At 36.9% G+C, this 14,518-nt stretch overlaps 1 protein-coding gene across 1 annotated transcript; it reads left to right on the top strand.

Annotated features, from left to right (window-relative positions):
• The first annotated feature begins 1,601 nt into the window (after nucleotides 1-1,601).
• On the top strand, nucleotides 1,602-12,035 carry atp5f1d (ATP synthase F1 subunit delta). Its single transcript, XM_067396133.1, has 5 exons — nucleotides 1,602-1,853; nucleotides 5,002-5,155; nucleotides 10,573-10,661; nucleotides 11,655-11,792; nucleotides 11,908-12,035. Exons 1-4 carry the CDS (start codon nucleotides 1,740-1,742, stop codon nucleotides 11,775-11,777), a joined length of 480 nt encoding a protein of 159 aa, XP_067252234.1. The 5' UTR covers nucleotides 1,602-1,739; the 3' UTR covers nucleotides 11,778-11,792; nucleotides 11,908-12,035.
• Nucleotides 12,036-14,518: the final 2,483 nt, after the last annotated feature.

The following is a 14,518-nucleotide window of genomic DNA, read 5'->3' as shown; positions in this document are numbered from 1 at the left end:
TACTGCCCCTATTCAAATAAACTAATAAATAAAAAAATAAAAATATAGTTCATGTTGAAGAGAAAACCGCAATAGCTAGGCTATAGCACATTGAGGAGAAAACACTAAACAGTACTAATCTATTTGAAGTGAATTACTATTATATTTCATAGGGATCATCATTGTGAACTTGAATATAATAATCAATTCAATTCGTGCGATGAATACATTAAATTGATATTTACTGAGCGCCCCCTCCTGGTCGTACCTTTAGGCTAGTTTGTACTTCAGTGAATATTTCTCACAGTAAGTTTTTTTTTTTTTTTCCTGATATAAACTAATATTTAAAGACAAGAATAAACGAAGTACATAAAGGATACTGACACTGTGATAGTTATTGCACAGAAACAAAGATACAGCTCACTGATATAGTTTGTGACAACATGCCCCAGCGGCTTTTATAAGTTGTTTAAGGGCTTATGAGCAAGATTAGGCTACAGTTATGCTGCGTTCACGTCACCTCTTATTAACCGGAATCTTGAGATAACAACACGTGACGTTATATTCGGAGCTGTTCACGTCCTTTTGGTCCTTGGACTGGGGATTTTGCGTTTCCATGGCACCACTATCAACGCCTAAATGAATCTACAGTTGTCAGGTGGTACAGCGGCCACGTGGTACATGTGGGAGCTTTCAGAAAACTCCCAGCTTACAAGCGAGGACGTGAACGCTTTTTACAAGCTAGAAACCTAGAAACCCGTAAGTTACTACAGGAATTACGAGGCCGCGTGAACGCACCTATAAACAATCATTAGAGACAAACCGATACAGCAAAAAGTGGAAAGGGTATATTTGTTTATTTGTCAAACCATCAGTGAACATGCACATCACAGGAGAATTCTGTCGTTTTTTATTTGAAACAATATAAATATAAATCCACCAGAGTATCTCGTTTCCATCTCATTTAACCCCCTTATTTTCAATAAAATGGCCGCCTCGTTTGTTTTTCTAAGACTAAAGGATTTTATGTCTCCTAAATACAAATCCTCATAATTTGACGATTTACATCTGGATTGGCTATGACGTACAATAACATTTTTTTTGCTCGATAATTAGTTTTTCTTTTGTTTTCTTTACACATCCTCTCATATTTGTTGTCTATTTGATTAACAAATACACTACCTTTTTGAAAGAGGCAAACTTGGAGGAAATGACGTCACAGCTAAGAATTGTTTTGCGAAAAAAAAAATAGATTTTCAGAATTTTACTTTATAAAGTTTGAAAACTAGCAAAGCTGTAAACATTACATTTTATATGTTTCTGCCTTTTCTTTTCATTTTATTTTATTTTTCTGTTTTGTTTACCTGTTTGTAAATTTGGGTTTAAGGATTTACAAATAAATTTGGACACGGTGATTATTAAAAACGTTTGTGTTTATTTTACTAAAACGTGCAATAATTTATATTTTTATGATCGATATAAATATTTTAAGCTTCAAAAACGCAATTTAAACTATGCAAAACACCCCCGATACTTATGTGAATAAATAATATCCTCCACTTCTCAGTCCATATTTGCTTGAGAAGAAAAACTACAGGTCCCATCAGCCCCACAGTTCTCGCAAGGCCTGACGGGAAAGGTTGCCTGTGCCCTTGTCCTATCAGCCGCGCACAATCTGACTTGACTGCCCGTGTGGACAGGGAAGCCGAGGCTTGTGTATTGCAGTGCTGTAAAGGTCGGGTCGCTTCTTCGTGATAAACATGATGGCAGCAAGGTTTCTCCTTCGTCGCGCGGTCCCTGTGCTGAGACACGTGCGCTGTTATGCCGACGCGCCCGCCACTCAGATGTCCTTCACTTTCGCATCGCCGACACAGGTACTGACGCTCCGGCTTCAGGCCTACACGGTCTGCTAACACGCTAATCGCCGGCTGTGATTGTTTCAGTAATATTATATGTCCTGTATGTCATGCTTTACACTCAGCTTATCATGGATATAGTCTTTATTGTAGCTGCAGTTTGATTTGTGTGCGCGCGTGCTATATAACGTTACGTGGGTAAAACCTGTCAATGTGTAAAACTACTGTGGTATAGATTATTATTTCGCATCTACATCTAAAACATTTAATGTAACAATATACAATGTTTACACTGTAAATATAAAGGTTTTTGTATTGTTTTCTGGCTAGAAAAACATGGACAAAAGTTTGAATGACTTTAGCAGACTGTTAGCATTGCCACCGATCACCTTGACTTGTTTTTTTGACAGTTCAGGGTTAAGATCAATTAAATGTCTTAGAACAGCTGATGGATGATGTAATTTCTTCATGAAATTATGAACCATCAAATTGTTAATCCCACATAATAATGTTATATTGGTGTTATAGTAGCAGTGCAAGTAACCGTCACACAGTCGACATGGAAAACATGGAAATATCAGGGTATTTTAAAATGATTCCCAGAAAAAATAAAACAAAATTTAAGCTTTAAAAGTCAAGGACATTCTATAATAATTTAGTGATGGATATTAAAGGGATAGTTCACCCAAAAATGAAAATTCTGTAATCGCTTATTCACCCTCAAGTAGTTCCAAAACTATATGAATTTCTTTCTTCTGCTGAACACAAAGGAAGATATTTGAAAGAATGTTTGTAACCAAACAAATCTTGCCCCCCCATTGACTAGCATAGTATTTATTGTTCATACAATGTCCTCAATTCTTTCAAATACTTTTCTTTCAAATATCTTCCACCCTTAAAGGTGCAATATTTAAGAAGTTTGTAGTAAAATATCCAAAAAACTACTAGGCCTGTGTTATATATATACAATATAACCCAAATGTTTCCAACTATTTGTAAGTCGTGAGGAAAATTGGCTCCGGGACGTGTGAGGAGTCGCCTGTCAGTGGCGTCATACCCGTGTTACCCTCAGTGTCCGGTTTTATTTTGTAGAAACCATGGAAACACCAAAGACACTTTAAAATATTACACGTTTTAATAGACAAGGAACAACTGTTTTGATATGTTTATAGACAGAAAACGAATTAATGTTATATATGATAAACAGAGCCGCGTTACCTCATACTCATGACCGGAAAAGCGGAAGCGGCGCTGGTGATGACTGTGTCATAATAAAAGTCCCGCTGCTCGCGGCGTGTGTTGCACAATCGCTCCAGTGGCCTCGTTCAGCTCCCACAACACTCGGTCCTGGTCTGCTTCATACTACAGTAACGTTAATAATCGCATCCATGATAGGGGTGTAACGATACGCTCAGGTCACGATACGGTACATATCTCGATACGGAGTTCACGATACGTATCACGATATTTTGAACAAAATGAAACTGAAATTCAAACAAGATTTGAAAAAAAAAAAATGAACAAATTTCAATAATTTTCCTTGTACATACAAGATCACATTTCAATAAAATAAATAAATATAAAATTTTAATAAAAACCTTCTGTATTCAAATTAACAGTTGAATAGGGCTGTCTGTCACTGAAAAAAAATGTTAAATTTAACATGAACCTAGAATTATGAATGGGGGCCGTTCACATATCGCGTCTAAAAACGCGTGGAAGGCGCGGCCGCACAGCTTCTCCTTCTTTCCAAAGCGCTTGCGCTCCCGTGGCGTCGGTCGTTGCTATGCAACCATGAACTGAGCTCTCCAAGAGGATCAGGATGTTTCTGCAAAGGATAAATGATTTCTAGCCCTTGCATTAGTTTTACTACGAGATATATTGATGGAGATAAGATATAAAAACCACCATGTACAGCTATGATCAGCTGTTCGGCTGAGCTTTTGATGTTTTGTTACGGAAAGGCCATAGCTGATCGGTTGATTCTTGTCTCACGACCTGCGGTGCGCTTACGGCATTCTGAATGTGAAGTTGAGAATTGCATGTGCGTCGCGACCGCGTTGATCCCATTATGAGCGCGCCTGCCGCGCGGCTACATTTGAAAATAATAACTGACTTGCATGCGGAAAAGACGCAATATGTGAGCGGCCCCACAGAACTTCTTAAAGCAAAGCATCACAAGCGTCTTTTGCTTTTCTGTGAGCACAGCTGTTGCTGTGCACTGCGGTGAAAGAAAACCACGACTTTTCTCACGCGACCATGCAAGAGACTGACATGAGAAACGTTTAAACCTGCTTGCAAGATTCAGTGTGTGCCCGAAACACTTACTGAACTAGAGAGCTGATTGAGAACCACCATCTACGATAAATCGTTACACCCCTAATACTTATAGTAATTTAAAAATGTGGTAGCATTAGATCTGTACAGGAAGGATAACTCTGGGAGTTGTCGCGATTCTGCCTTCTCACATCGGTTTCATATCGCATATCGTTACAGCCCTAATCCATGAACATGATTTCTGCCCGAGTCCTATTCCAATTCTTTTCCACCAGCTGTGATGTGCAGACCACATATCCCAAGATTCCACTCTCAAATTTTGCGTCATCAAGCTACGCCTTTTTGAATAGGCTTCTAGCGACCTCTAGCGAACAGAAAATTTTACATATTGCACCTTTTAATAAATAGTAATATAAATAATTAACTAAAAAATCTACATTTGGTTTATAATTATAAAATCAGAACAACATTAAATGCAAAAAGTAATGCAAATAAATAATGCACAAAGATAACACAATAATAACAAACAAATGTGAAATTTTATTAAAAATAAAATAAAAATACTAAAAGGTGGGCATACAAAATGATTAGATGGCAAAAAAAATATATTGAGGATATATAATATAGCCATTTAAATATAAATTATACATTTATTATCTCTGAAAAATAATCTTTTAACATCCTTCAGTAATCATAAATAATTCACTATAAGTAATAAGTCACTAGTCAGATGATGCTGGAACCCTGAGTTTAGCAAAAAATATTTTTTGAAAGTGATTAATGTGTTTTGTATTTAGTAATAATTTTAGCTAATGCTTAAAGCAACTTCAGTACACCATCCTCAAACTGAGTTCACCTGGTGCATTGAAGCTTGTTATGCCATTTGCAGGTGTTCTTCAAAGAAGCCAGCGTAAAACAGATTGACGTCCCAACACTGACAGGCGCCTTTGGTATTCTGCCAGCCCACGTCCCCACACTGCAGGTGCTCCGGCCCGGCGTAGTCACCGTCTTCAATGACGATGGTTCCTCTGCCAAGTATTTTGGTGAGTTCTAGCTGCAGTTGCGTTTTGCCAAAGCATTCAGATGTGCTAGTGCTGTTTCACCAACTATTATAAAAACTCTTGGTCCCATTTATTCATAAAAAGCCTTGGTTCCATTTATTTTCTCAGTAGGGATTTCACAAAATTCCAAACCAATCAGATCTGAGATGAATTGCATTATTCGAGTTGAAGCAGAAAGAAAGTAGCAGTGCTGACAGTGATTTTCCATAAGGATAATTTCAGCATTATGGGTAGTGTAGGATTATTCTCCCATCATGGTTATGCATAGTGTAGTACTTTCATTAAACATTTATGGTGAATATGTATTTATTAAAGTAATGTAAAAATGGTTTCTACAAAAGTGTATATCATTAAATTACAACCTTGGAGCAAATGGTAGATATCAATCTATGTAGATTTTTATCTTTCAGTTTATAAATTATTTCTCATTTTCTCATCATTTTACATTCACATTTAATCAATTGTCAGATGCATGGATAAATGCAATAGAACAAAGATATAAATGAAATAAACAGTGCTTTATGTTTGTCAGGTAAGTCTAACAAGTACAGAAATTGAATAATCAAAAGTAAAATAACACTGAATAGTCTTCTTCATTGTATAAATTATAATTCATCTTTGTTAAAGTGACAAAAGTGATTTTCTCTTTGTCTTTTGTTGTCTGATTAACAATAATTACACAATCAGCAGCAGGTTTATAAGGCTGCTGTCACGACCAGCTCAAAGCTGTGACAAATGAGTGGAGGACATAGTGAAGATGGTTGCAAGAATAAACATTTATTAACATAAATAGAAAAATTTTTAAAACAAGAGAACTTGATCATCTGTAATGTTTGTCTGGTGCATGGATGTTCAAACATAAAAAAAAAAAAAAATACTCAACAAATAACAAAAGTTAAACTAAGTAACAAACAATTGTATGGATCCAAATTGAGTTATTTCTCATCTTCTTGCACTTGAATGCTTTAAACTGACTTGACTGTTTAAAATGAAAGGACTTAAAAACATAAAACTGAAAAAACAGACAAGACTTAAACCTAGTCCCAAACTATAATGCAGATTTGAGCTGTTTTAACTGAAAGCAACTTGCAATGACATATCTTAAAATATGTCAGTGCCATTGTTTTTTGTTGTTGTTGTTGTTTTCTCAAGATGCAGACCAGGGGCCCGTTCTTCGTACGTCGCTTATTACATCTGAGATCAAATGACACATCCAAGATCATCGTGCTAATCATGATCCGGCTAATTGGGTTCTTCGAACACACCTGTTGTGTATGATTAGTATCGCTGGATTGAGTTATCTGAGATAATTTCGCGTTCATGTGTTGGCTTAAAAGGGGATATGTATCGATAGTAGAAACATTGATCAGCAATGCAGTGATTGGCTGGAGTCAAGACGGCAACGTAATGAAATCATAGAATGAGAAAAGACACCTGACGAAAAACTTGACGAATTTCTAGACATTTATAAGGAAACAGCCAAGCGAATAAATGACAGAAGAACGACATAAATGTTAGATAAATGAAATGTGCACTATTTTTTTTTTACATGATTACCCAATTATTTAGGGTATATTACAATTTCTATTATTTGTACATTCAATTTTTTATTTCAATGTTGTAATTAGCAACTAATTTACCTTTGAAGCATATTTGACAGCATTAATTAAAGTTTCTTAAGGGTCAAGATCAAGTTATCTGCATCTCCTGCGCTTCATCAAGCCACTCCCATAATATCTGTCGCGGTTCAAATGCACAAATGCATGTACGGCATAGACATCTGTACATCATGTGTGTAAGACTCCAATAAAAATTATTACGTAATTATTCCCTCACGAATGAATCTCTCAAAGAGTAAAACTGCCGGTGTCTATATTATGACACTACATGGCATTATAGTATTATTTGCAAATTTATTTTTAAATCATTATTATTGTCCCTGGTTTACATTAGGGTACTCTTGTGGGAAAGTAGCAGAGGCTGGGACAGACTTTAAACATCACCTCTGGTTAAAAAGATGCAATCTAATCCTGTTTACATGAAATAAGCCGGCTCCCGAGCAGGTTTGATCTTACGGACCTGTTGCTATGACAGCAAGTCTAGGATGAGCTTCGAAGAACCAAACGATCCAAGATCATGCCAAATCGTCAACAATCAAATCCAGCTAACGGAGTTAGCGACGTACGAAGAACGGGCCCCTGTATTACAGAAAGATCTTAAATTTAGAAATCCTATCTTATCTGTTTGGTAACCATGGCAATTTCCGTTAGGAACTCATTTAGGAAAAAAGCTATTACAGAATGACATTTCTTAAGTGCATTATCTTAACTACAGATAGGAAAATTACAGGTATTACAGAAGCATCCTAACTCTGCAAAAAATCCTAAAAACTGTCTTAACTTTAGGACAGCCCCACTGGTGTCCTGACTTAAATGATATGAAAGCCAACTATAAAAATCACATAATAGTCCTGTCTGAGAATGGCATTACATTTATTATTGATTCAAGATGAAGAACTATGATGTTTGATGGTGGGAGAAACTTTTTGAACACCCAAATTCTATGTCACACTTTGACGACCAAACACTGATAATTACTGACTTCCATGAAATATAGTGATAGGATTTGCCTTTTTTCTACCAAGCTTATCAAAACTTTGCTTTCTGCAGCACTTAATCTCGTGTTTATTTCACAGCAGCTGCTTGGGTGTTGTTGGTAGCTTGGTAACAGACCTGCCAGTTGATTACCGAACTCGATGGAGCGGTTTAAGATTTTGAAACTACAGATGAGATTTTGTAAGAGAGGATAAGAATCCTAAATCAAGTTAAGATTTACATCTGTAAGATGAATTTGAAAAATCCTAAATTAACTTATATCCTACAGCGCCCCTATTGTGCTATTTTAAAGGCTCCTAACAAAAGGTTTATATGCATCAAAGGTCAAAACGCTTTAATTTTCCCATAATATACATGGCACATCACGTTTTTCAATGATTCTCAAATGACTCGTCGGAAGATTCACATTCTGTGTGACAAGTCACATTCCGCGAGCCTACTCTGCTCTGATTGGTCAGATTCCCCAGTCTGTTGTGATTAGTCTACTGCTTACAGCACGTGTGGAAACAAAACGGCCATTACCATAAGTGAGCTTCAGTTCTGTGATTGTACACACTGTAAAGACAGTAATGATGCCGTCGATTTTACCACGACGAGTCCGATGATGAAACATTGCAAGAACTAGTTGTTCAACCCCAACCTCAATCGCAAGGATGGCTTGAGCAGGATGTTTCTCAGTGATGCACTACTCAATTTGATGTACAGTATGAAATGTTGCAAAAGTAATTCCTCACCATCAGCAATACGAGTGTCTGTCCATCAGCAAACCAATGTGTATATTTCTAATTTATTGCGGTGCACATGTGAGAACTGCATCATTAACTGTATCAATAACAGTGCTAATGTTAGCAGAGTACTAACATAAAAAAAACTTCAAAGTTTGTGAAACAAATCTTGTTCCATTCTTTATCATTACTCAGAGTTGTAAGAACAACAGACAGTGTGAATTAATGGACACAATTTTAGGTAGCAGTGGGCCATAGCTGATTAGCAGAAGATGGTAATAACGTGAGTTAGCCAGTCAGATGGAGACCTACACCATATAAAACACAAATATATGCATTTTGAACACCTGGTAGAAAATATATACATCAATAATTAATCATATTTACAGGTTGTGATTCTGAGGAGCAAATTGGTCCAAATAAAGTTGGTACTGTCCCATCTTTAATGGATAAGCATTTTGTAAATTCTATTTAGACCTCACGGAGATTTGAGAAGAATCGTCAAAAGGTTATACTGCTGTTGTATCGCTGTGGTCATTTTAACCACTGACTCTTCACATCCTCATCCTTCGGAAGTTTTTACAAAGAGAATTTGCTGTTGCAGAGCAGAAAACTGCGTCATCTTGTCATGTACACAACACAAACGGGTAGCTTCAGTGTTTGAGAGCTGGTCAAGTTGTTCAGGGATGGACAACGTAGAACATAGGCGGGCGTTAGGCAGTGACGTGTAGCCATCACAGAAGTGAGATTCAAATTCCTGACGACTTGTTTAGGTGGTTTAGAGTCAATTCTTTTTTTTGAGAGACAATAACTTCTTTTTATTAATTGTGTACTTTCGGCTTCACAACTTTGCAGATCATTTACATTCACAGCTACATTAAACATTGCCTGAAAGTTAATCTTCGAAAAAGCATACTGGGGCACTTTAAGTTAAGACCTAAGATAGAAAGTTTCTGTAATCCCCCCAGTTTCTAATTGAACTAAGGCCTATTCCTGGGTTAATCTAAGCCCAGGCCTTTAACTCTATGATGGTTAAACTTTGCAATTTATTTGTAAATCACATGCTTTCCGAACCATGGGGCCTGGTCCGTACAGATCAGGGATCAACTACGATCCCTGCTACCTTGTCGTTGCACATCTTCAATTTCAATTCAATTCACATTTATTTGTATAGCGCTTTTCACAATACATATCGTTTCAAAGCAGCTTTACAGAGAATGCATGTCAACATTACAATTTAGAGAATCTGGTACCGGAGGTGACTATCCAATGTATGTGGTTTCAGAAACGTACATATAATCATGCAGTTAGCTAACAAATTTAGGCAATTTAATTTACAATCACTGTTGGCAGTTAAATTGAAGGTAGAAGCAATGAGCTCCTGGAAATAATGAATTACATATTAACATCTTGCGATGCGATGTGATGTGATAAATCGTGCAGCTGGGAATCTAACTCATTAATTTAACTGATTTGACCCTGTTCTTAAACTCTGACATGGCATAAAACAACCAAATAAATAACTTGATTTTTAGCAAGCTGTATTTAGCAAAATGTAAAGTGATTTTAACTTTTTTTCAGAATTTTTCTTAACTCTAATTTCATTTAAATCCAGTCTGATCGGTAGTACTTGACCTGATTTTGCCACTAAATTCTTCCACGTAATTGAGTAATATGAATAAGATGAATGTCATCTGGAAGGAGTGCTATTAAAAAGACAAGAAAACATTTGATATAATGTTAATTATAGAAATGCTTGCAAAAGGAATGAAACAAGGAGGGGATGAATGTGACTATGACTTGCGGGTATTCTGGTCCTCACTTGCACACTTCAAAAGGATATTTGATTTTACATGATTTTCCATGGTGACGGAAGCGTGTTTGAAAGCGACCTGCCATAAAGATGACTGGCTTATTATTGCATATGATTTTAGAAATCCATCCAGAAGGGGTCAGACTTGTCCTACAAATGAGAGCTTCTTAAGCATCAACAAATAATATAGCGCTCCTTCTGAACTCCCATCCATGCTTGAGATTTAATGTGCTTTGTTTTTTGCAGTGAGCAGTGGATCAGTCACTGTCAATGCCGACTCTTCGGTGCAGCTGCTGGCAGAGGAGGCCGTTCCTCTGGACAACCTCGACCTCGCAGTGAGTCCCTGCTCTTCTGTTATCTCGACACAAAGAATTAGGGAAAAACTCATTCATGCATAGCTCCGTTCTCCACTTTTTTTTTTTTTCCTTTTTTTTTTTTATTCACTCAGAAATGCATCATTATGGCATTTTCATTTTAGGTCCATTTTAAGAAAGAAAGGGGATGGGTATTTTGTGCTTTTTGAAAACAAAGACTGTTAAGATTAAAATGTTGGCTTGTAGATGTTTAATAAGGTTGAATCTGTGTAGTTGTGCAATATTTAATAGTTCATTTTATTGCATTATCATTTAAATTTAGCCTTTGAAACTAAATCAAGCCACCCTTTGATTGTATTCATGCCGTTTACAGCATCATTAAAAAGAAATACAATGCTCTTCATATTCTGTTAGTCACCACTTTCTCAGAACAACGCAAATGTTCAGAATGACACATCAAGCTGATTCCAAACGGGATGTTCTCGGACATGCCCTTTTTCTGACACGGAATAAAGAGCACTTTCGGGTTTATTCCACATAAATAGGCCGCTTTTTTATTCTTCCTAGAGATAGCTATGCTCGGGGGCCTCGCTGGTTAATAAGGAAGGAAAGGTCAGTCACCGTTGAAGTGTTGCAGATGTGTCAAATCCCCACTGAGAGACCTTTAACTCCCAGCAATGTTTGGCCTTTACACTGTGTAATCGCCACTGTGACAAATGTCCTTCACAGGAAAGAGGCCACGTTTATTTGCTCACACTGTTGAGAAAATGGCCGTGCTAGTCTAGAATGTGGCTCAAGTAGCAGCAGCATTGATTTTTATGGCAAAGATGAGTTTTCTCACTTATAAGGTGCTTCAAGATATTGAAGTTCTCAGATATATACGACACTTGTTCCAATTGATGGCTCCTTTTATAATGTCAGCTGTTATAGATTGAATTTTCGCCTGATACATCAGTGTCAAGATTACAGTGAATGTGAACCAAATGTCAAGAGTGCCATGTCTTTTTTTTGTAGGCGGCGAAAGCGAACCTCGAGAAAGCCCAGTCAGAACTGATGGGCGCTTCAGATGAGGCCGCCCGGGCAGAGGTTCTGATCAGCATAGAGGCAAACGAGGCAATCGTCAAAGCGCTGGAGTAAATGACTTGTGTGTTGGTATGTTCACTTTTTTAGCAAATATGAATACGTTGGACAACACTCATTAAATACAATATAATACATGAGGAATATGAATGTACTTATGCTTTATTTTTATTTTTTTGTTTCTCAGTAGGAAATTCTGTCGGTGTGAAAAAGTCTCCGGCTTTGTCTGTTCCCCACCCCAGTGAAGTCAGAAACTGCAAGACTGCTTGCTTTGTACAGTGGATGAAATTAACAATAAATTTATTTGAAATAACACGTCGTGTCACTTACGTTCTTTGCGCTTCACACTATTAATTCAAGCTGGATTTGCTGTGCTATAGATTTGTTTGATTAGTACAGTATGGTTCATGACAGAAAGGGGGCAGTATAGTACTGAAGAAACCTAAAAGATCACCAAGCCATTTGCAGAGGGAACTGGAGCAAATCCATTCCTCTTTACTCAGTCAATAGCTATATCTCCATTCACATATTTTTATTTAAAAAAAAAAAAAAAAAAAACGCTGGATGGAAACGCCAAGATGCGCATAAATTCTAAGAATGGGCATTAAAAATGTATGAGCCCAATTGAGACAGATAAACTTCAGATAAGGAAACATGCACACAAACAACGATGGAAACATATTAACCGAATAAATTCCTCAGTGTGCATCAAAAAAGTCATGTGACTGCATAACGTGACCAATCAGTGAACCAATCTCATTGTACAGCATCTGAAATGCTGTTTTGATCATTATGAAATGCCCGAGTAAAGTCTGTCATCAAAGTGGTTCAATATAATTACCTCCTAGAACTGTCTTACATGACTACATTCCCAAACAGCAGACATCCGCCTCCAAAAGCAACATAACATTACCGCGTTTATTGCATTCGGTCCACGCTCCCTGAGGTGCAATTTATTATATACAGTGGCTTCTCCTACTGCAGCTACTTCCATTTTTCTTTGTGATTTTTAGCACAAGCTTATCAGGAAATGCCAATTTTGTTCTCTTTAGCTCACTAAATGGAAACTGCGCTTTATTCACAAATTTTTTTTATGCAACATTCCAGTTCTGCACAAGTTACATTCGCATCTTTTGATGGAAACATAGCTATTGACACTTTTTGTGCAAGATAGATAGATAGATAGATAGATAGATATAATATATAATGCTAATTTTCAGCTGTTGTAGCTGTTATGCTAATTTTCAGCCTACTCAAGTTGCCTTCATATACATTTTCTAGATCCATAAAAACTGATAGTTACTCACAAGCCAGCAACAGAGTTAGAGATACAGCTATTCTACACTGCAATAAGAAACACTCTACAGTCGGTGGATGTGGTGGTGGTAAATTTTTGAATTTACGTAAGTACAGGGTAATTTTACATGGCTGCTCAAGAGCTATATGCATGTGCTGACTGGAGTTTTACAAGACTAAACCACATGCGTATGCATGAAAGTCAGACGTCTATCGTGGCAACATGCTGCAGCCTGCTCCAATAGCACATGTACAGAATTGGCAGAGATCACTTACAGAGCGTAGTAATCGTCCTTTGCTAAGAAAAGTTGTTTTTTGGGTGATAAGCTCACTAGTTTGTCTAAATTGTGACTTACACTTATGTTTACTATATGTATACTATATTATGATGAACTGCTTATGAATAGTTAAAAAAAATTGAATGAAAAGACAATGAAGACATTGTGGCAAAGACGGATATAAGATTTTAAAGGTGCCCTAGAACGTTTTTTCACAAGATGTAATATAAGTCTAAGGTGTCCCCTGAATGTGTCTGAAGTTTCAGCTCAAAATACCCCATAGATTTTTTTAAAATTAATTTTTACATTTTTTATTTTGGGGCGTCATTAAATATGCGCCGATTCAGGCTGCGGCCCCTGTAAATACTTGCGCTCCCTGCCCCCCGAGCTCTCGACTATAAAACAGTACATAAAGTTCACACAGCTAATATAACCCTCAAATGGATATTTACAAAATGTTTGTCATGCATGCTGCATGCATGCTTTGGATCATGTGAGTATAGTATTTATTTGGATGTTTACATTTGATTCTGAATGAGTTTGATAGTGCTCCGTGGCTAAAGCTAACATTACACACTGTTGGAGAGATTTATAAAGAATGAAGATGTGTTTATGCATTATACAGACTGCAAGTGTTTAATAATGAAAATAGCGACGGCTCTTGTCTCTGTGAATATAGTAATAAACGATGGTAACTTTAACCACATTTAACAGTACATTAGCAACATGCTAACGAAACATTTAGAAAGACAATTTACAATCATGAATCATGTCAGTTATTATTGCTCCATCTGCATTTTTCACTATTGTCCTTGCTTGCTTACCTAGTCTGATGATTCTGCTGTGCACATCCAGTCGTCCTGCCCTTGTGTAATGTCTTGAACATGAGCTGGTATATGCAAATATTGGGGGTGTACATATTAATGATCCCGACTGTTACGTAACAGTCAGTGTTATGTTGAGATTCGCCTGTTCTTCGGAGGTCTTTTAAACAAATGAGATTTACATAAGGAGGAAACAATGGTGTTTGAGACTCACTGTATGTCATTTCCATGTACTGAACTCTTGTTATTCAACTGTACCAAGGTAAATTCAATTTTAAATTCTATGGCACCTTTAAGATTACTTACAGTTTAAGAGGCCACAAGGTTCTATTCATGTCACACGTTTCCCTTGTTGCCATCTTTCGTCCTACATCGCAAATGTGAGTATAGCCTCTATTCT

Source organism: Chanodichthys erythropterus, chromosome 10 (assembly GCF_024489055.1).
Source record: "Chanodichthys erythropterus isolate Z2021 chromosome 10, ASM2448905v1, whole genome shotgun sequence".
NCBI classification, from domain to species: Eukaryota; Metazoa; Chordata; class Actinopteri; order Cypriniformes; family Xenocyprididae; genus Chanodichthys; species Chanodichthys erythropterus.
The sequence above is the reverse complement of the archived record's forward strand: the minus strand, read 5'-3'. Positions and strand labels throughout refer to the sequence as shown.